A 23,457-nucleotide genomic window follows, 5' to 3' on the forward strand; every position below is an offset into this window, starting at 1 on the left:
TAGTCTTGTTAAATAAATGAAGCAAGGCTCTTTATTTACTAATAAATTAAATAAAGTGGTGCTTAAATGAGTGTAATTTATAATGTACGATTTCGAATAAAGCTATAGCAGGGAAGCTTCTAGTTATATTGGGTTTGGTTTATGACACTGATGGGCGTCACTGAGTGGGCGTTTATAGTTACATGCAATACAGTACTGTATATCTATGTTAAAATTTCCTGAGAAACTGCGCATTTGAATTCTGACAGATATCCAAGGTAACGTCACGCTTCTTGAGAATGGTAGAAGCCACACCCCGAAAGCCCTTAGTACGCTTGCGCAATTGCCTTTTTGCTTTTTTTTTAAAGCGGGAAGCATGACATCACTAACACACGGACGGCGGAGACTAAGATGCGCTTGCGCATCTTTCGGATACGCCCTTTGCTGATCCGCACCTGTGTCCTAACGTGGGGGGAAAGGAGGAGCTGCAATTCCACACATGCGCACTACCTCTAGATTTTAAATCGGGCCTTTTTTTCCTAGGTGACGTCAGTGCAGTAGATGACATAATTTACGACGTGATGCGTCATGACGCTAGCTTCTGATTTCTGTCCTGAGCACAGTGCGTTCTCTATGGTGCGTTAGCTCCCCTAGAACGCCTCGTATCCTTCCGGAGGTGGTTCCGCCTTTGGGGCGGGGAAAGTAAAGACTAGTTTTGGCGGGAACTGGAAGGTAAGGACTGCGCTGAGGGGGAACCCGCAGACGTTTCGCAACCGCTTCAGGCAATGGGCCCCGGTGTTCTGTCTTCCTCACGTGCATTTTAAGTTAGAAAACGGACCTACCCGCTGTGTGGACTCGGCCGCTCTCTGTCCCTGGGCCTATTCTTTGCAGTGGCTACGCCCCCGCCCCGCCCCTTTTATCTTCCAGGTAGGGTTCGTTCACATGACATGATGTACACGGGTTCAGAGTGCATCGGGAGGGATTTCTGCGAAAGCTTAATGGTTCATGCAAGTGTTTAGGAAGTAGAAGAAGTGGTTAGGCCTGTGGTGTGAACAGGACCTTCGACTTAGGGAAGGCATGAGATTTATTACTTATTTAATAATAATAATAATAATAATAATAATAATAATAATAATAATAATACAACAGCAATAATAATTTGTGTGAACAGGAACTCCAACTGAGGAAAAGCGTGAGATTTATTATTATTTAATAATAAATACTACTACTACTACTACTACTATTAATAATAATAATAATAATAATAATAATAATAATAATAATAATAATAATTTGTGTGAACTGGGCCTTCGACTGAGAGAAAGCATGAGATAAGAAGCAATGGGTGGAAACTCAGATTTATAGATTACAGTACTAGAGTTGGAAGGGACCTTGTAAGTCATTTTGTCCAATCCCCCCACCTCAAGCAGAAACAGATGGCAGTCTAATTTCCTCTTGAAGGTCTTTGCTTTTAGCAAATGGAAATTCTTGTCTCAATTTTGGAAGTTGAAGACTACCTATAATATAATTATAATAGTAACATTGGTCTAATCTTTTCCCATTCTTCCCTCTACACTTTGCTAGGGTGAAGAAAGCAACAATGCAGGCATTTCTGAAAGGTCCAGTCAGTGCTAAACCTCTCTCTACTAAAGAACGGGGAGCTGCTGCAACTGCAGGAAGCAGTGGGGAGAGCAAGAAACTTAGACCCATTCCTTGGGTTGAAAAATAGTAAGAGTTTTGCTCTGGTTTGGAATCTTGAGTAATGTAATTGCTGAGGATGAATGGGCAGACTGGAATTGCTTGTGAATGAGGATGTTTCAAATTATCTTTTTGATTGTATTCACCAGGGAGATTATGATCCCGCTATATAGAGTGCTGGTGAGACCACATTTGGAATACTGTGTTCAGGTCTGGAGACCTCACCTACAAAAAGATATTGACAAAATTGAACGGGTCCAAAGACGGGCTACAAGAATGGTGGAAGGTCTTAAGCATAAAACGTATCAGGAAAGATTTCATGAACTCAATCTGTAGCGTCTGGAGGACAGAAGGGAAAGGGGGGACATGATCGAAACATTTAAATATGTTAAAGAGTTAAATAAGGTCCAGGAGGGAAGTGATTTTAATAGGAAAGTGAACACAAGAACAAGGGGACACAATCTGAAGTTAGTTGGGGGAAAGATCAAAAGCAACATGAGAAAATATTATTTGACTGAAAGAGTAGTAGATCCTTGGAACAAACTTCCAGCAGACGTGGTAGATAAATCCACAGTAACTGAATTTAAACATGCCTGGGATAAACATATATCCATTCTAAGATAAAATACAGAAAATAGTATAAGGGCAGACTAGATGGACCATGATGTCTTTTTCTGCCGTCAGACTTCTATGTTTCTCTCTGCTTTTTCTGAGTCACTCCTTGGTTACTCTTTGGCATTTAATTGGACTTACATACCTAATGATAAATATATTCATGCTAGTCCAAAGTAAATTTGGCCCATGTTTGTCTTGCTAGGGGAGTTTATTAAATTCATATGCCACTTATCTCACCATTAAGAGACATTAGGTGGCTTACAGCAAGATAAAAAGATAATATAAAACTTTAAAATAATTAATATTAGCATTAAAATTAACCAAGATAGCTAAAGAAAGAATGATATGCAGCGGGGTGGAGAGCCTGCAATGATCTGCTATAGCGCTTTTTCTAATGTTACTGTTCAACAGAAAATATAAGCCCTGAAATAGCCGGTTTAGTACAATGTTCTGTTTTGCTTCTTCACCTTGTCTTTTAAAAACATATTTAGACTCTTGCATTATTTCAGTCATTACCTGAAATGACACTACCATATGTGTTCACTGGACCACCTAAAGAGATTGGAAAAGATTATATGGAAGCTCAGTCAGTATTGAACTTAATTCTTTGTCTGATGATATGAAGACTAATGCAGTATTTTGGTGACACCTGATTTTTTTTCACAGTGTGAAGGGTAAATGATACACTTATGTGGTGTAATGGCTGTTATAACACAATAGCTACAGTATATACAGTGATCCCTCGATTAGCACGGTCTCGATTAGCGCGAAACGCTGCAACGCGGTTTTTCAAAAAATATTAATTAAAAAATAATTAATAATAAAATAATCAAAATAATAATCAGTCTTCTATGTTTCTATGTTTCTATAAGTCCGCGCTAGTTCTCTCTCTCTTTCTCTCCCTGTTGCCGGCATGGTATATGAGAGAGAAAGAGAGAGGCAGAGGTCGGGCGCATTACCGGGAGGTGGAGGCGGCGTGGGGACGCTGGGTGCCGGGGACACCGAGGAGGGGGTGGACGTGGCCTCTCAGCTGCAGAGCCGAACAAGGGCGGAGGCAACGGCGGAGTCCGGCGCTGGGGCCATGCGAGGCCGCTCATCCAGGGGGGCGTGGACTGGCAAGTCGCCCTCCTTTCTCTTTCTTTCTCTCTCTTATACCACACCGGTAACAGGGAGAGAAAGAGAGAGAGCGGAGGGCACCTTGCCGGTCCACGCCCCCCTAGATGAGCGGCTCCGCATGGCCCCAGCGCCGCCCAGGCAAAGGAGAAACCCCAAGATCGCTTGCCGCTTGCCGTATTGCAGCGAAGGAGGCGAAGCAAGGCTCCAAGCTGCAATACGGCAAGCGGCAAGCGATCTTGGGGTTTCCCCTTTGCCTGGGCGGCGGGAAGACCAAGGGAAGGTTCCTTCAGCCGCCCAACACCTGATCCGCTCCGCAGCGCGGCAGCAGCGAGGAGCCGAAGATGGGGTTTCCCCTTTGCCTTTACCCCATCTTCGGCTCCTCGCTGCTTCCGCGCTGCGGAGCAGATCAGCTGTTGGGCGGCTGAAGGAACCTTCCCTTGGTCTTCCCCGCCGCCCACACGCAAACTCCACCATCTGCGCATGTGCGGCCATGAAAAAAATGGCGCGCATGCGTAGATGGTGTTTTTACTTCCGCATCCAGTATAACGCGGAAATCGGTTAGCGCGGGAGGTCTTGGAACGTAACCCCCGCGCTAACCGAGGGATCACTGTATTTGTATAATTGTATTTTTTTCTTCAAATAATTTATCATTTATTTCCTTCATCTTATTAAGACCATTAATGGCTGGAATTTAGATCCTGTTATTGTGGCAGCTACATGCTCAGATTTCTAAGGAATAAGAGAGATGCAAAGCTCTTTGATCCAAAGAATAACAGAATAACAGAGTTGGAAGGGACCTTGGGGGTCTTCTAGTCCAACCCCCTGCTCAAGCAGGAGACCATACCATTTCAGACAAATGGCTGTCCAATCTCTTCTTGATAACCTCCAATGATAGAGCAATGAAGATACTGTAATCATAATATTCATTTAGATTTTTAAAGTATAATTAGTACAGCATTTAATACAGTGTTCATTTTTAAATACCTAGCCGTCCAAAATGTATGGATGAAGTTGCATTTCAAGAGGAAGTTGTGGCAGTACTGAAGAAATCCTTACAGGGAGTTGATGTGAGTGCTGCAGTCATTAAAATAATTGTTTCATGTGAAAATTAAATGAAGATGGGAAAAATTTGTACTATTGCCAGCTCTTCATTGTTTTATCAAAATTCAAATATACCCTTGCTGAAAGATACATATTGTGAATAAAGGAGCCAGCCTTCTGAATTTTTTTATTAGCAGTATCTTATTTTATCCTAGTTACATTGCCATTGTTATTACATGTGTCAAGTGATAGTACAGGTAGTCCTCGACTTAGGACCACAATTAGGCCCAAAATTTCTGTTGCTAAGCAAGACAGCTGTTAAATGAGTTTTGCCCCATTTTATGACCTTTCTTGCCACAATTACTAAGTGAATTGTTGCAGTTAAATTAGTAACATGATTGTTAAATGTCTCTGGCTTACCCATTAAACTTGCTTGTCAGAAGATCGCAAAAGGGGATCAGATGAGTCTGGGACACTGCAACTGTCATAAATATGTAACAGTTGCCAAGTGTCTGAATTTTGATCATGTGACCATGGGGATGCTGCAACAGTTGTAAGTGTGAAAAATGTTTTTAACTCAGCTTTTTCCAGTGCCTTTGTAACAAATACTGTACTTTTAAGTCAAGGACTATGTCTACTTAAAAGCTTGGTTTACATATTGGGTTTACATATTGCAAGATATTAAATTTTGTAGCAGCTAAAAAGTTCTAAATATACTTAGTAATCTACTTTATGGATTACAGCTTCTGCTGTCAATGATGTGTTATGTCCCCTCTTTATGTTTCTTATTACATGTTGTTTGCAAAGCAACATAAGAAAGTAGTTATAAATTAGATATATCAATAATTTTTTTAAAAATGCTATTGCTTCTCTTTTGAATTTGACTCCTTGAATAACGTAAAGTGACCGGCTGGTCTATTTTGATCCTGCTTTTTAGATACTTATAAAATTTGATTTAAATATTACCGTATTTGCTGGCTAAGGGTTCATTTGTTTACAATTACATTTCATATTTTATTTTTTCTTGTAACTAAACAATTAATATTTAGAAATATTCATTATTTGAAAATTAAGTCTTATTAGCTGAGATTTTTTTAAAAAACTAAGCCACTTGCTCTGCATCTTGAAGGGTTTCTGGTTCCAAGTACCATATTTTTTGGAGTATAAGACACACCTTAGTTTTTGGGGAGGAAAATAGTAGGAAAAAAATTTGCCTACAATATATTCATCTGGCTAGCATCCTTTGTCTGGCCAGCTTCAGCACATTACTTTATCCCCTGGTTAGGGCTTTCTATGTAGTTTCCACAGTTCTAACATAGTTTTACCATATGTTTCTCGTGAATTTTAATTTGTAAATATCCATGTATTTCTTAACCTTTTCTGAATTAAATAAGTTGTCTGCAGATACATTGATTTTATTGTTGGAAAGAAGAAAATACAATAGATGGGTCATTTAAACAGCCCTGTTTAAAAGATAGCATTTTATTCTGAAATTCTTAATTCCCTGGAATTAAATTCTGTTGAACCCATTGGGCTTTTCTTTTCAGTTAGAACATAGCCCATTGGATATTTAAGAATGTGTGAGGCTATGAATGAGGAATAGGTATAGCAATAGCATTGTGGAGAAAATATACAAACAGAATGGGTCCAGAATAAAGAATAAAATATATTTTTTCCCTTTCTAATAATAATATTTTTCTTACACTTCTTGTAGTTATTTGAAAAATAGGAAAATATGTACCGATATTTACTAAATATATTATCAAATTCTTTACATTTCTTTCTGTTATAGCTTCCCAACCTCTTGTTCTATGGCCCTCCTGGAACTGGGAAAACATCTACTATTTTGGCAGCAGCTAGAGAACTCTTTGGGTAATATATTCAGTGAAATTGAATTTGACTCTATCCATATGTTGTTCTTCTCAGTAGTGTTTCTGGCATGAACATCTTGAAATTTTATAACACTAAGAATGGGTCCAGAATAAAGAATAAAATAGATTTTGTGTATTTGTAAGGCTGATTGTTGGCTAGCTGAAGAATGAAGAATTCTTAAATGTGAACATGGATGCAAATACAATATGTAAGACAACGATGGGAATGCTACCACACATTGTTTGGGATTCCGTGTCATCAACCCTTTCCTTTTGCAATTGATTGATGGTGATTTTGTTAATGCTGATGCTGTTCAAGTTATGCTCCAGATGTTTTGGGATTGCATCCAGAGTGTCTTTTAGTATTGGTACTACCTTGGTTATTTTTAAATTTATTTTTGCCACAATCAGTCTATTTCTATTTGCAGGTCTTTGTATTTTGTTACCTTCTCTAGTTAATTCTCTTATGCTATCTCCAGGTACTGTCACATCCACTATCCAGTTTTTTTTCTTTCCCATGGACAATTGTTGGAGTGTTATGTAGCAGGTACCTGTCTCTGAATTCTAAAGTTCCAGAGCAATTTAGCTTCTTCATTTTCTATTAGTTAATTAGTTCTATTATAGAATGCAGTAACAGAATATTGAAAGTTGGACAGATTCTATTCCTACTAAAGAGAATAAAAATGGAACAATCTTTAGTTTCTTTCTTGTTTAACTAAAAGCTGTACTCTTCTACAGACAAGACGTATAGCACCATGATGGTGAATCTACGGCATGTGTGCCAAAAATGGCAGGCAGAGCCCTCTCTGTGGACACACATGACATCGCCAGTTGCACTTCCTGGTTTTGGTCATGTGCATGTGCGCCAGCCAGCTGCTCTCTTCCAGGTTCAGATGCGCCCTCCAGTTTTGGCATGCAACGCCGAAAAGGTTAACCATCACTGCTATAGCAGTTTACGAGAATTCAGATGTGAGCTTACGGTTAGCAGTTCTGCTTAAGATGTTTATTGAAATTTATTTTATATTTATTTTGTTATAAATAGTCCAGAGTTGTTCCGGCAGAGAGTCCTTGAATTAAACGCATCTGATGAACGTGGAATACAAGTCATTCGAGAGAAAGTCAAGACTTTTGCCCAATTAACAGTATCGGGAAATCGTTCAGAGTAAGCTCGGATAGTATTTCTGTTTCAGATTAACCTGAGTTGCTTTGTAATGCTAAAATAAACTATCAGGCAGCACTGCACTATGAGGCTCTCAGATGATGCCTTAGTGAGTCATCCAAATTTTACTATAATGTGAGGGGAATTTTATCAATCACCAAATGTACATACCTTTCTAGTGTCTTTGATAGAACACATGTGTAGGCCCTGAAATGTAATGTAATATAACAAGATACTTAAATTGTGTTCAGTTAATTGAAATAGCAACTTCAACAATCCCTATCTTTCTATTGATCAGATTATAATAAGAAATAGATTAATGTTTAAATTCTCCCTTGAATATTCTATAGGCAGAAAGGAAAGATATAAGCCACATGGACCTTGTGTATTGAAAAATTTAAAGCAACTCGTGATTAGGAAAAGCCTGTTTTTTTCTTTTTTGCTGGAATTTAAGGACAAATAACTACTTTAGTTAAAATCACATTCTTTTGGATTCTTAAATCTCTCTAAAATGGGGAAAACAATTCAAGGTGTTTAAAGGTGAAATTTACACCTTAAGCTTTATAAAACTCGAGGATTAGATGTTGCCCCTAATCCTAGCCCCTAAAAGGCTAGAAACTTTGGCCTTGCTAAGTACGGACAATTAGGGGAAGTCATAAACTAACCTGCAATGTGTGAATGCCAACATTTTCCACAAGTGAATCTGTGAGAAATAAAAAGCCTAGAAGAAAATAATGTACTCTGTTTTAAATAACAGTGAGACAGTTCCACATAGTGCAACAGTAGTTAGGGAACAAAATGGGGAAAGTTCCAATTTAGAGTTTCTCATACTGTAGATTTTGAATGTTTATCCCAGAATGTGTTTACTTGTAGATTTGAAAGCACTGCCTGTGCTGGCACTATAAATGGCTCACACGTGCTTTTGTGATTGTTTGTGTTTAGCGGCAAACCATGTCCGCCTTTTAAAATCATAATCCTGGATGAGGCAGATTCTATGACCTCGGCAGCTCAAGCAGCTTTAAGGCGCACGATGGAGAAGGAATCTAAAACTACACGATTCTGCCTTATCTGTAATTACATCAGCCGGTGCGTATGAATTACAATGTGCTTTTGTATTTATTTACTCTTATGAAAAATGTATTAGATAACTACACCTTGGAGTTAACTTACTTCTTGGTAACATCCTGTGCATATTGCTGAGATTTTCTGAGGAATGTTGTAGATGTTTTTAATATCTCAGCCTTTTTTGGGGGGGTGGGGGGTGATTTTTTAGACAACAACCAAGTTTTACCCTGCATAAATTCTGAGTCTATATTTGGTTAGCTCTGTTTGTTAAAATACAGTGATACCTTGTCTTACAAACTTAATTGGTTCTGGGACGAGGTTCTTAAGGTGAAACGTTTGTAAGATGAAACAATGTTTCCCATAGGAATCAATGGAAAAGCGATTAATGCGTGCAAGCCCAAAATTCACCGCTTTTGCCAGTCGAAGCGCGGGTTTTTGAGCTGCTGGGATTCCCCTGAGGCTCCCCTCCATGGGAAACCCCACCTCTGGACTTCCGTGTTTTTGCGATGCTTCAGGAGAATCGCAGCAGGGGAATCCCAGCAGTGCAAAAACGAGTGCTTTGCTGGCAATGGAAGTCCGGAGGTGGGGTTTCCCAGCGAAGGGAGCATCAGTGAAATTGCAGCATCGCAAAAACACCGAAGTCCTCGAAACCCCACCTCCGGACCTCTGTGTTTTTGTGATGCCGCGATTTCACTGAGGCTCCCCTCGTTGGGAAACCCCACCTCAAGACTTCTGTTGCCAGTGAAGCACCCGTTTTTGTGCTGCTGGGATTCCCATGCTGGGATTCCCCTGCAGCATCACAGAAACACGGAAGTCCGGAGGTGGGGTTTCCCATGGAGGGGAGCCTCTGGGGAATCCCAGAAGCGCAAAAACGGGTGCATCACTGGCAATGGAAGTCTGGAGGCGGGGCATCCCAGTGGCAGTGGTGGGTTTGTAAGGTGAAAATAGTTTATAAGAAGAGGCAAAAATTCTTAAACCCCGGGTTTGTATCTCGAAAAGTTTGTATGACGAGGCATTTGTAAGACGAGGTATCACTGTATCTAAGAAATCAAACAATGCATTTGAATTTTAAAGACAATTATGTTCCACTTACAGAAAAAAATCAGTATGATAATACAGTGTTAATCTGTGAAAATGTATATCCTGCCAATCTAGCAGTTTCAGAGCAACCAAATGTGAGCAGATAAATAGATACCACATTGGTGGGAAGGTAACTGTTCTGTGTCCCTTTGGCTTACAGCCATGCTGGCCACACAACGACAAAAAATACAATGTCTTTGGGCAATGCTGGGTCCCTTGGCTAAGAAACTGATGAAGACCATGGCCCAGAGTCCGAAACAACTGGACAGGGAAACCTTTATCTTCATATGCTGTGGAAAGAAACTACATATATTGCAAGAAAATAAGAACACGAAGTGTTTCTGTTTCATCTGGTTACTGAGTTTCTCTTCCTGTCTTTGATAGAATCATTGAACCGATTACATCTCGATGCTCCAAATTTCGTTTCAAGCCACTTTCCGACAAAATCCAATGTCAGAGACTTCTAAACATTGCTGAGAAGGAAAACGTGATGATCACCAATGAGGTAACATGCCAATTAACTATAAAATTCTTTGTCTTAATATTGTGAATAAAAGATTGTATTCATCAATGATTCCCCCACCCCGTAGAAGTAACACTTATGAATGGAATTCCATTACCCCACCCCACAGCTGAACACAGCTTAATTCTGTAGCACAGAATTGGAGAAACCCTTTGGAAAGAAGAAAAGAAACCTCTGATGAATTAAATATATCGTATATAGTTTAATTGTGTGTTCCTTCTTCAGAGACAGGTTTCTGTCTTTTGTCAGGAATGGAGATAGATTAAATTTAGAACAGTGTTTCCAAAATGGGATCTCTAATTTCATTGATAGCAACTCTTAAATTGCCAAGATTGGGAAGATGAACTTAAATGTAATACTGGAAGATTATACATAAACAGTCCTACAATTTGGGCTTCGCATTCCAGTCATCAAAATTCAGTAGAGGTTTAACATGCCTTTACCACCCATATCTCCAAAAGAAATGCATACAAATCTAATAAATAAATAAATAAACCCAAACTAATGAAGATTGAACTGCCTGTAGCTCAGCACAAATGAAACCCACCCTTCCTTCTTTCCTCCCTTCCTTCCATCCTCCCTCCCCCCATCCCCTCCCCCCCTGCCTAAAAACAACAAATAAACAATCCAGATTAAAAATAGAAATAAACTGATGAAAGAGCCAGTCAAACAAACATATCCCACACCCAAAAAGGGACTCTACAACCACTTATCCCAAAGCCTGGGACATCAGCCAAATCTTTTAAGACCTACCAGAATGCTATCAGGGTGGTAAGCACCTAGATCTCAGGGGGACCTCCCTTCAGTGGGCAAACGCTGAGTCAGAGAAGATACTCTTCCAGGGTCCTGATGGAATTATTTCTCAAAGGAATCTGAGGCATGCCAACTATCGGAATCAATCAGCCTGGCTGACATCACAAGAAATAGCCAGTTCCTAAAGTAACCATCCCTTGTTCCATGTAGGACTTTATAGGTCAGTGATGGTGAAGCTTTTTTGGCCTGGGTGCCAAAAGCGTGTGTACGATAGTGTGCACATGGGTGCCTACATCCATAATGCACTTCCCTCCCAAACTATGCGCATAGGCCTCACTGAAGCTGTTCAGAGCTGTCCTACTTCTTACCTTCAGTGGAGCTGGCTTCTACTACTAACCTTCAGATAGTTGCAACCAGGCCTCCCACACCTCAGCCCATTTCTTCTTCAGCCTGCAAGGTTTTCCTGAAGGCCTCTGTAACTGATGACAGAGCTCTGGAACCCGGAGCTCTGTTATCAGCTGCATAGGCCTTTCTTTAAGACCACTCTAGCCAATAACAGAACTTCAGATTGGTCTATTTTCTATAGAGTTATTGGTTACACAGGCTTACAGGAAAACCTTCCCAGCCGCAGAAGAAATGGGCGGAAGTGTGCGAGGCCTGACTACAACTACAAAGCCAAAGAAGTTCCTGAAGACCTCTCAGAGCAAAAAGGTGATTAGGAGTGAGCACATAAGTGAAGCCCCAGGCTTCAAGAGGCTTTCCTGAAGCCTGGGAGAGCGAGAAAGGATGAAAAGAAGGCTGAAAACCAGCTGGCCAGTGCGTGCATGCACACTGGAGCCCTGAGATATGACTCCACATGCCACTTATTGCCACCTGATGAATGAGCAGGAGCAGAGAGTGTGGGAATGTTCCTGAAGTGTGCATCGCTTTTGAATGGGGATTTGTTATGCAATCCAAGATAGACAATCCCCCAGATCTAGGTGGCCCAAACTTCCACAGCCACCCAGCCTTGGCAGGATTAAATTGATGGTTCTTCCTCCACCAAACCTGCACCACCTCGACAACCTCAACCTGACTGACTGAAAACTACCCTCAAAGGGAGAAAAACCTTCATCAAATCATGTTTTATTCTAGGGGTCCCCAAACTTGGCAACTTTAACACTGTGGATTTCAACTCCCAGTAACCTGGCTAGAGATTTCTGGGAGTTGAAGTCCACGAGCCTTAAACTTGCCAAGTGTGAAGACCTCTGCTTAACCCCTGGCTTTTTGAGCTAGGCCAAAAGGATACCATGATTGGCAATTTCAAAAGCCGTTGGAGCTCAAGGAGAGTAACCATAAAAGCTGCACTCCCATCCTGGTTCCACTATAGACTATTAACAAGCTGAAAATTTAGTATGAGGCGACAAAAGTGCTTTCAAATTGGTATTCATTCTTTTCCTTTTTTGCATATGATTTCTTTTATGCTTTTATTTTAAATATTTAATGATTTGTGTTATATAGGCAATCAATCACCTTGTTCATGTGGCAGAAGGAGATTTGAGAAAAGCAATCACACTTCTTCAAAGTGCTACTCGACTGACAGGTGGAAAAGAAGTGACAGAGAAAATTGTTATTGAAATTGCGGGGGTAAGCCTTGTTTTGAGATGACATAGTTGCTGTTGTAAAAAGTGATGAGTCAAAATTGTGATTTGTTTTTTCATTTAAGACATAGCTTCAGAAGCTGCACACGTTTTCAAAGACTTGCCTAAAATAACGCTGAGAATTTTGTGTGGATTTTTTCCTTGCTATAATTTGTATTAAGAATTTTAATTTTAGCTATATAAACTAATGCCAACTAAACTTAGAGAAAAAGAATAGGAAAAATTGCAAGAAAGAAGATTATAGAATAAAGGAAAAGAGAAGAAATGCATAAAGAAGTGATATCCTACTTTAAAATGAATAATTAATTAATTATTGTTCTATTTGGAACAGATTTAATCCTTAATTCAATCAAATATTGTCATAGGATTGGATTTCTTTTCAATTCCTCTTTACCCCATCATGCCAAATTTCTTCAAGGCATTAACAAATCTCTTTGGTAGATTTGTGGAAAAATTCTTTATCACACAATACTAGGACGAGGGAACACTCCCTAAATCTCATTGGTAAGAAAGCGAGGACAAATAAAGGGAAATATTTCTTCATCCAAAGGATCATCGGTTTATGGAATTCACTTCCAGAAGAGGTCGAGACAGCTGTCAGCCTTGATAGCTTCATGACAGGATTAGACAGATTCATGGATGCCAAGTGTATCAGTGGTTATTGAAACGGATGTCTAAGTGTTGCCTCTATGTTGGTTGAGGCAAGCAGGATTCCCTTGGGTACCATTTGTTGGGGGTCAAGAGAAAGGGAGAGTTTTGCCTTCTCTTTCTGCTCAAGATCCCCATGGACTATTGGTGGGCCACTCTGTGATACAGAATGCTGGACTCGATGGGCTTTGACCTGATTCAGCATGGCTCTTCTTAGGTTCTTATCAATTAATCATTTTCTAGGCCATTCTTTTGATTTGCCACTTGTATTTCATGTTTAATGTTTATTGCTTCAACCTGGTTCTTTTTTTATATTTCCAATAATGTGGGTATAGAGAAAATCGCTTGGGGGTGCATGGGGAATCAGTATGGTGTGAAATTGGTGGCACACGAGGTGGCTGCTTCAGGGCCCAGAAGGGTGTTTGCAGGGAAGGTGCAGTGGGGCAGGGCTTGGGTTGCTGTTGCTGGAGGGGGTGTGAAGGGCTACATAAAAGTATGGCAGGCTGCAGGTGGCAGAAGACTTATCAGAGTGATTTACAATATTCCTGTCCAGCTGCCCCATTGATTTCGCTTGTGACAGGGACGCTTGCAAATGGTGAGCACTTAGCATGTGACACTTCAATTGTCATAATTGTGAGGCAGTTGCCCGATCACAAGGGCACAAGTGATCACAAGGGTGCTGGGATAGCCAGAAATCCAAGGACCAGTTATCAGCATCACTTATTCTGCACCGTTCTAACAGAATAGCAATAGCTTTGTATACCGCTTCACAGTGCATTACAGCTCTCTCAAAACGGTTTACAGCGTCAGCCTATTTCCCCCAACAATCTGGGTCCTCATTTTACCGACCTTGGAAGAAGGGTGGAAGGCTGAGTCAACCTTGAGCCGGTCAGGATCGAATTCCTGGCAGTCAGGAAAATTACCCTTCAATGCTGCATTCTAACCACTGCGCCACCACAGCTCGAATGGTGCTGGGCATGTAGTTTCAATTGAGGAATACCTATATAGCAGGGGTGTCAAACCCATATCGTCAGGGAGGCATCACATGACATAACACAACTTTTCCCCCCTTTGCTAAACCAGATGTTTGATAACCCTACTGTATAAGAATTGTGGGTGGAAGATCAAATTGGGATAAATGTTACAAATATTGGCATAGTGCCATGATGGCAAACCTGTAGTACGTGTTCCACATGTGGCATGTGGAGCCATATCTGCTGGCATGCAAACCGTTTCCCCAGCTCAGCTCCAATGTGCATGCTGGCTAGCTGATTTTCGCCTCACATGGAGGCTCTGGAAGGGCGTTTTCAGCCTCCGGAGGGCCTCCGGGTGGACAGGGAAGGGCATTTTCACCCTCCCCGTCAGAAAATGGGGCAGCGGGGGTTCATGCATGGGGACTGGGGCAGCATGAGGGGGGGCATTGAATTAAGGGTGTGGTCACATGTGCGTGTGCAATGTGTGCGCACACTTTTGGCACCGGAGGGAATTGCCATCACTGATGTAGTGCAAGCTAGATGACGCTATGGCTATGTGATTAATATACAGTACGTGAATGGGAATACAAATGCAAGTGACCACATACAGAAGGCAGGGTAAGGTAAAGTGGTCTATGGATGTGCTGGAAGGAAGGATGAAGAATAGAAAAAAATATGGGTAGATAATTGTGAATGGTTTGGTATAAAGTAGATTTAACCGTTTATTTCCTTTTCTTTATCTCTTAGCCCATGCCTTCACTTTCTCTGTCTTGCTGTTAACTCCTTTCCCACTTCTGCTTAACATTGCTTACCCTAAAAGGGAGGAGCGTGATGGGCATGTATGTATGCAAAGTCAAGAATTCTGGCTTCATTTCTCATTTTTGGAAAAACCTGGGCAGAAAAGACTACTTTTGACCTTAGGATTTTTCTTTGCCTATCTGCATTTTCTTATTTACATAGTGTTTTACATTAAAAAATAAAATGTTTTGTGTGATAGGCGATGGATAATGTATCTATATTTTATTTCTACAACTTTATATTTATTCTAGGTTGTCCCCAAAGAAATATTGGATGGACTGCTGAGCGCCTGTCAGAGTGGCTCTTTTGAAAAATTGGAAGCTGTAACCAAGGTGGGTGTTCCTGAAGATTTGAATGAGATATAGCAAGTAGGATTTTGTATTATAGGAAGCTCTTTTCTATGCTACTAGGCGATACATAGTACAATTGCGTAATCACACAGAAAATAAAAACTGCCTGCCTTTAAGCTAATCTTGTATCAATGTAACATGAGCTGCCTGACATTTATTTGGCTTATGACCTTAGGTAGAAAAGAGCTCCTAAGAGAAGTATAACTCTCTACAGTTAATTAACTGTCTAACTCACTTTGTACAGTAAGGATATGTTATTTTCAGCTTGATTAATGTCCAGCTTCAGCATATCTTTTTGAACAATTCAAGGTGGCGGCCACTAAAAGTACATGAAAATTGGGACTCTTGTGTGTTGTACTCCATGTTTCCTACTCTTACATATTTTTCTCTTGGTCTACTTTAAGGAGCTATGATAAGACAAAAATAGAGAGGTGTTTCTATATTCTCTCTCTCTCGGTCTCTCTCTGTTTCTCTCTCTCTGTCTCTCTCCTTTCTCTCTCTCTCTCTCTCTGTCTCTGAGCTAGCTGATATTTTTACTCTGTAAGCGTCTCTGAACCCAAGATTGGCTTCAAATTCCCCCCCACCTGGTCTAAAATGTATGTGTGAGTGAATTGTTAGGTGAGTCATAAGATTATAAACAACGTTAGAACCAAAGGGGGAACTGCTTTGGAGTACGTATATTATGTGTACATGTAGCCCCTGTCAGTCTCCTAAACCAAATTGCCCTTTTCCAGGATTGTGCAATAGAGTTGCTGGCAAATGCTAACTCAGTTTCCTCACATGCTCTAAATTCTCCTTGAAAGAAGAGCACAGCATAGCCCTAGTGTGCTTGGTGTGAGTCGGTGTTCTATTGCTTGTATCGGGATACAGGTAGTCCTCAACTTAGAACCATTTGTTTAGTAACGGTTAAGTTACAGCGGCATTGAAAAAGTGACTTACAACTGTTTCTCATATTTATGACCATTGCAGCACGTGACTACTGCAGCTTCCGTGTTGTCACATGATTCAAATTCAGACTCTTGACAACTGAGTCATAGTTATGACGGTTGCAGTGCCGGGGTCATGTGATCACCTTTGGCGACTTTCTGACAGGCAAAGTCAGTGGGGAAGCCAGATTCACTTAACAACCATGTCATTGACTTTACAACTCCAGTGATTCATTTAACAACTGTGACAAGAAAGGCCATAAAATGGAGCAAAGCTTGCTTAACAACTGCCTCTTACCAATTAAGCTTAGCAACATAAATTTGGTTGTAAGTTGAGGATTAGCTGTGTTGTGTAATCATTACTAGTTTGTGTTCTGTACAGTGAGTGTTGTGCTCTTAAGGAACAAATGTGGTATTTAGCAATCAAGAAAAGAATTTAAAGTCATATATTTAGTTTATTGGACAAATTTGTTTTGTGTTCACCCATTTACTATATTGTGAAATGGGCTTCTGGAATAAAAAGCTAGGTTCAAAGGGGTAGCATTGCATTTTGGAGATTCATCTCTGTCTTGGACCCATATTTAGGGGACTTTTTGTAAAGCTTCAGTAATTTGTTTTCTGATAAATAGGTAGTTGTGACAGGTGATATATGTTTTACAACACACACATTTTATGAATGAGCAAACATACTCCGCCCTCCACGTGGTGCCTCTGTTAACATTATTATGTATTCAAAATTTGATATAAAATCCACCCGCTCAGAATAGCTGTGCAGCTTATATAGGTCGAAGGGAGGAGGAAGAGAAAGTGATTTTCCTAAGCTAAGGTGCTTTCTGAGACACTGCAGATAAGATTCTTGCTTTGAACAAGAATTTGTGAACCCCCCCCCCCCCCAAAAAAAAGCAAATGTTATATTCTTACGGGAGCAATTTAGTTTCCATATATAGTTGGAAGTCTTGACACACATACCCCTCCCTCCCTCTTTGTATCACTGTTGTCTCAGATTCTGTAATTATGTTGGCAGTGGTAGCAATTTTTCACACTCTGTAAAATAAGCAGTGATCTGCTTTGAAGCTAAGCAAATTCATCACTAGAATAGATTGTTCCTAAGTTTGCAAAGAGCAATCCCTCAGTCTCTGCAGGAACATTGAGGAAGATTTAAATTCCACTTTAAAAATAGAGCAAGTGTCTACACTCCTTTTTGTCTGCAGATTGTTAAACTGAAAGGGAAAAGCTTCCCTGTAGAGCAGGGGTGTCAAACTTGATTTCATTGAGGGCCGCATTAGAGTTGTGTTTAACCTCAGCATGGGCGTGGAATGGCCAGGGTACGTGTGGTCAGAATGATGTCACTCATATCGGGGGTGCCTCTGGTGGCTCAAGCACTCTACCAGCAAAAACAGGTTCCCGAGCTCCATTTTCGATTGGGACAGCCTCCTGCAACCCTGTGCCAGTGAAAATAGCTCGGTGGGCTGCATGTGGCCCTCGTGAGCTACGATTTCACTGGCAGAGGCATAGCAGACCGGTCCTTCGCTGTTCTCAGGGTGGGCTTGCGGGCCAGATCCAAGCGCCCCGCGGGTCAGATCTGGTCCCTGGGCCTTGAATTTGACACCCTTGCTATGGAGTCTCCTTTAACAATTAATGTTACAAGATTGATAACTTCTTAGTACTGTATTGTTTGGAGTATAAGATGCATCTCCCCTCTAAAAGAGGGTTAAAATTTGAGAGCGTTTTATACATCGAATATGGCACCATCAGCCAGCCACCACCCGTCGGCTGTTTTTGGCCTCCCCTTGTCACGATTTTGGCCTCTGCATGCTGTTTTAGACCTGTTTAGGCAGCGGGGATCGCCACAGCACACCTCTGCCTCTGTGCCTTGCGTTTTTGGCCTCTGTGTGTCACGTTTTTGGCTTCCATACATCATGTTTTCAGCCTCTGAACGCTCCGTTTTAGAATCGTTCCAGATTGTAGGGATTGCCACAGCACATTGCCGCTTCCACACATTGCATTTTTAGCCTCCGCATATCATGTTTTCGGCTTTTGCGTGCCCTGTTTTTGGCCTCCACCTGTTGCGTATTTGGGTGGATCCAAGCAGCGGGCATCAACTGCTTGGAACCGCTCAAAAACGCAAGGCTGGGATGCCAAAAATGTGGCATGTGGAGGCCAAAAACGTGATGTGCAGAGGCGGCAATTGGTAGTGAAGGGCTGTTGCAGTCCCTGGAATGGGTCTAAAGCCGAGTATTCAGAGACCGAAAACACAAGGCATGGAGGCCAAAAACCTGAGACGTGAAATGGCAATCCCTGCAGCTTGGAATAACTGATTTTGGGGTATTCTGGGAGGCCGATCCACCCACCAATCAGCTGCTCCTGCTGAATCAGGCTGTGATAATTTTTCTGAAGCTGACCAGGCTGTTTGCTATTTGCTGCAAGCTATTTGCTACTAGTCAGATGAATAGCGATGCATGCTGGTAGATAGAGGCATATTTTTTCCCCTTGTTTTTCTGCCCCAAAACTCTGTGTCTTATATTCCAGAGCGTCTTGTACTCCAAAAAATACGGTATTTTGTTCATCCGGCAGTGCCAGCAATACCTTCACGTCTATTCCTGCCAAGTAAGGCTTCTGGTTAACTCAGATGTTACTAATCCAATTAGCTGATTTATTCTTAAATATTCTTATTAAACAATAGCACAGTAGTAGCGTTGAACAATATAAAATCATCTCCTGTTGTTGGGACCATCAAATAGCCTGTGCTGCTCTATTTTAAAAGCAAACTTTCAAAAACTGTCAGTGCCATTTGTTATTTCTGGCTGCCCTAGGCCTGTGGTTTGTTGCTTCTGATTTGGGTAGATGCCAGGAGACGTGGCCAAATTGGCTAGCAAGCTTGTTTTTCCTGAAAAAGACACAGTGGGATGCCTGGCTGAGCATGGCATACTGGCAAAGGTGGAACTCCTTAGGGAGGCAGAATGCAGAAGAATGACTACTGACTACTCCTTGTGGGGTAGTAGAACTTTGCTATCTCTAACCCTGGATTTGGGGGCTGCTGGGAGGATGGCATAGAAACATAGAAGACTGACGGCAGAAAAAGACCTCATGGTCCATCTAGTCTGCCTTATACTATTTCCTGTATTTTATCTTAGGATGGATATATGTTTATCCCAGGCATGTTTAAATTCAGTTACTGTGGATTTACCAACCACGTCTGCTGGAAGTTTGTTCCAAGGATCTACTACTCTTTCAGTGAAATAATATTTCCTCACGTTGCTTTTTATCTTTCCCCCAACTTACTTCAGATTGTGTCCTCTTGTTCTTGTATTCACTTTCCTATTAAAAACACTTCCCTCCTGAACCTTATTTAACCCTTTAACATATTTAAATGTTTCGATCATGTCCCCCCTTTTCCTTCTGTCCTCCAGACTATACAGATTGAGTTCATTCAGTCTTTCCTGATACGTTTTATGCTTAAGACCTTCCACCATTCTTGTAGCCCGTCTTTGGACCCGTTCAATTTTGTCAATATCTTTTTGTAGGTGAGGTCTCCAGAACTGAACACAGTATTCCAAATGTGGTCTCACCAGCGCTCTATATAAGGGGATCACAATCTCCCTCTTCCTGCTTGTTATACCTCTAGCTATGCAGCCAAGCATCCTACTTGCTTTTCCTACTGCCCGACCACACTGCTCACCCATTTTGTCAGAAATCACTACCCCTAAATCCTTCACTTCTGAAGTTTTTGCTAACACAGAACTGCCAATGCAATACTCAGATTGAGGATTCCTTTTCCCCAATGGCATAACTTGGCTCTTCCTGGAATGCAGACTGGTAAGCACAACCCTGCTGAGTTGAGCTCTCAGTTGACTTGGCAAAACCAGCATAGAGGTGCAACATTCCATTAGCGCAACGTGGCATTTAGGAACTTGAGGGCTGAGTAAATGAATAAAATCCCAAGAATTGACAGCCTTGCCACCTTGAATGATCTCTGGGAGGCAGAGAGTTTAATGAAATGGTCTGTTTCACTGGCTGTTGCTCAGTTACAACTCATTGTGTAATATTTCAAGCAATTTCATGGGTAGCTTTATCCTAATAAGGAATTAATAATTGAACTTAGTATCTCCTGGCTTTATACTACACTGCTAAAAAAAAAATAAAGGGAACACTTAAACAACACAATATAACTCCAAGTAAATCAAACTTCTGTGAAATCAAACTATCAGAAGCAACACTGATTGACAATTTCACGTGTTGTTGTGCACATTTAACTTTGTACAGAACAAAGGATTCAATTAGAATATTTCATTCATTCAGGTCTAGGGTGTGTTATTTGAGTGTTTCCTTTATTTTTTTTGAGCAGTATATATAAGACCAGCAATAAGCACCCCGATGAACATAGATTAACATCAGACAAACAATCAAGTAAACAATATCCCAATCAAGGAATTGGCAAACAGTAAACAGCCAAACTACAACAAACATCCTAACCCTAACCAAAGAACTACCAAAACCACTCTTATCAACACTGCCAGCCAGGAATATAAACTGAGAGCAAACCTCACTCCTTACTAGCACTGATGATTTGACTTAGATTGGGTAATGAAAAGTATGCAAGAACACAACCAAGCTCAGAGACCACCAAGGACCACCTCACTATAAAGGACCAAAAGTGCATTCACCAGGTTTTAAACTAATAACATTAAACTATTCCATCTTAAGTCAATAACATCCAACTGTTAATAATAGCCCTTATTTGTTCTTCTCTGTCTTGCTTATAGAATGTGATCAGTGAAGGCTACGCAGCTACTCAACTGATAAATCAGCTTCATGATATCATCGTTGACAAAGAAGACCTCAATGACAAGCAAAAATCTGTAATTGTAGAGAAATTTGCTGTAAGTCTTAAGTATTTGCATTCAAGCTCTATCAGAAGCTAATGAAATAGGTGGTTAAAAATTAATATGAAACTTTAAGGATTTATGGGAAGTTGTATTTTAGAAGTCACACACAATAAAAGATGGGTGGTTTCTAAATGTGATATATAAATAAAAGTAAATAGAATCATAAAGATTCAGCATGGTAAACACTTTCACAAATTGTTCCGTGGTGGGTGGTTGTAACTTCACCAACTTTCCTGTGCTTTTTTTTTTGCTACTTGGTAGTAACAAGAACAAAAAAAAAGAAGTATGATGTAACTATTCATTTAGACATATATTTAATATAAGCTAATATTCTTGTAGATAGTTTAGCCATCTTCAGCCTGATGTCTTCAGGTGCATCGGGCCATTTCCATGTTGGAATGGGACAACTCATGATCAACTGGCTATGACTAATTTGCCAGCCAACTCACAGTCACACTGCGGCACAATTGAACAATTTAAAAGAATATTTAAAAATATTTTAACTTTTGTCATTTACATTTTATTTTGTCCCTCCTTTGGCATCTTTTCTTTAATCATTCTAGTTGGCTATTTCTTTAATATCAGTGTAACTCCTGTGGCGAAATGAATGGCAAGTTGTTGTAATTAAGACCTTTCCATGTTAGATGGAGATTTTAGTAGCTATAACCTAACTAAATCTGGTGGATAGAAGTTGAAAAAGGTTAGCCTGGCAGATTTTTTTGAACTAGCAACTAAAAGCACAATTGCCTGAAAAAATGGCTAAAATGTTTCAGTACTTTTAAAATTTGATATGTTACAAAGTTGTTGAATGAATAGTTGTTAAACAAGGACCACATGTATATTAATGAATATTAGACAGTTAGATTTCATTCTTCCCCAGAATTAAAAAAAACCCCTTTGATACATATTTTGCAAAGGAAGAGGAAATATATCTGCTTTTTTTTTTTTTTGCTTTATGCCAAGCATGATTGTTACTAAACTTGGCAAATCTTGAGTTGTTTTGTTTTGCTTTGCAGGAAGCAGACAAGTGCTTGGCAGATGGTTCTGATGAGTTCTTGCAGTTGATCAGCGTCTGTGCAGTCATGATGCAGCAGCTAACTCAGAATAGCTAACTGTAGGGAACAAGTGGCCTTTTGATGGCCATCGCAGGCCTTTTCTCTGCAGTTTTGGCACACTGTTTACAAACTGTTCTGTAAATATAGACTTTGCTATGGATTTTTTCATCTCTCGCTTTCATTTTATCTTTTTTGGTTCAGGTCCAAGCAACTAAAGGAAGGGAGCGTCAAAGCTTATTTCTGCTATACAGTGATACCTCATCTTACAAATGCCTCGTCATACAAACTTTTCGAGATACAAACCCGGGGTTTAAGATTTCTTTGCCTCTTCTTACAAACTATTTTCACCTTACAAACCCACCACCGCCGCTGGGATGGCCCGCCTCTGGACTTCCATTGTAAGCGAAGCACCTGTTTTTGCGCTGCTGGAATTCCCCTGAGGCTCCCCTCCCTGGGAAATCCCACCTCCGGACTTCCGTGTTTTTGTGATGCTGCAGGGGAATTCCTGCAGTGCAAAAACGGGTGCTTCGCTGTCGAGGGGAGCCTCAGTGAAATCGGAGCATTGCAAAAACACAGAGGTCCGGAGGTGGGGTTTCGAGGACTTCGGTGTTTTTGCGATGCTGCGATTTCACTGATGCTCCCTTCGCTGGGAAACCCCACCTCTGGACATCCGTTGCCAGCAAAGCACTCATTTTTGCAATCCTGGGATTCTCCTGCTGGGATTCCCCTGCAGCATTGCAAAAACACAGAAGTCCAGAGGTGGGGTTTCCCATGGAGGGGAGCCTCATGGGAATCCCAGCAGCGCAAAAATGGGTGCTTCGGCTGGCAAAAGGGGTGAATTTTGGGCTTGCACGCATTAATCGCTTTTCCATTGATTCCTATGGGAAACATTGTTTCATCTTACAAACTTTTCACCTTAAGAACCTTGTCCCGGAACCAATTAAGTTTGTAAGACAAGGTATCACTGTACATACATATATTATACAAGCCATCTGGTGATCTGGGTGTTTACATAGTACAGTGATACCTCGTCTTGCAAACTTAATTCGTTCCGTGACCAGGTTCGTAAGTAGAAAAGTTCCTAAGACGATTCAATTTTTCCCTTAGGAATCAATGTAAAAGCAAATAATGCGTGCAACCCCATCCCAAAAATCACCCCTTTTGCATTGCGCTGCTGGGAATCCCCACCTCGACTTCCATTGCCAGCCGAAGCACCCATTCTTGCATTGCTGGGATTTCCCTGAGCCTCCCCTCGCTGGGATTCAAAGCAGCACCGGCAA

At 40.9% G+C, this 23,457-nt stretch overlaps 1 protein-coding gene across 3 annotated transcripts; it reads left to right on the forward strand.

The window, feature by feature from the left end:
• Window positions 1–530: 530 nt before the first annotated feature.
• Window positions 531–22,337, forward strand: RFC4 (replication factor C subunit 4). 3 transcript variants are annotated; one of them, XM_070754152.1, is made up of 11 exons: window positions 531–711; window positions 1,564–1,707; window positions 4,397–4,475; window positions 6,242–6,321; window positions 7,363–7,482; window positions 8,422–8,565; window positions 10,009–10,129; window positions 12,401–12,526; window positions 15,212–15,292; window positions 21,000–21,116; window positions 22,139–22,337. In XM_070754152.1, the coding sequence occupies exons 2-11, from the start codon at window positions 1,580–1,582 to the stop codon at window positions 22,232–22,234; spliced, it is 1,092 nt and encodes a 363-aa protein (XP_070610253.1). In that variant the 5' UTR covers window positions 531–711; window positions 1,564–1,579; the 3' UTR covers window positions 22,235–22,337. The 3 variants fall into 3 exon arrangements, with proteins under 3 accessions (XP_070610253.1, XP_070610252.1, XP_070610254.1); XM_070754151.1 differs by having other exon boundaries at window positions 583–906; XM_070754153.1 differs by lacking the exon at window positions 531–711 and adding an exon at window positions 983–1,054.
• Window positions 22,338–23,457: the final 1,120 nt, after the last annotated feature.

The sequence above is a fragment of the Erythrolamprus reginae genome, chromosome 5 (assembly GCF_031021105.1).
Source record: "Erythrolamprus reginae isolate rEryReg1 chromosome 5, rEryReg1.hap1, whole genome shotgun sequence".
In the NCBI taxonomy this organism is placed as follows: Eukaryota; Metazoa; Chordata; class Lepidosauria; order Squamata; family Dipsadidae; genus Erythrolamprus; species Erythrolamprus reginae.

Coding starts and splice junctions, on each gene's coding strand:
- RFC4 (XM_070754152.1), top strand. CDS start 1,580: ATGCAGGCATTTCTGAAAGGTCCAGTCAGTGCTAAACCTCTCTCTACT. Junction 6,322..7,362: donor GCAGCTAGAGAACTCTTTGG/GTAATATATTCA, acceptor TGTTATAAATAG/TCCAGAGTTGTTCCGGCAGA. Junction 7,483..8,421: donor GTATCGGGAAATCGTTCAGA/GTAAGCTCGGAT, acceptor GTTTGTGTTTAG/CGGCAAACCATGTCCGCCTT.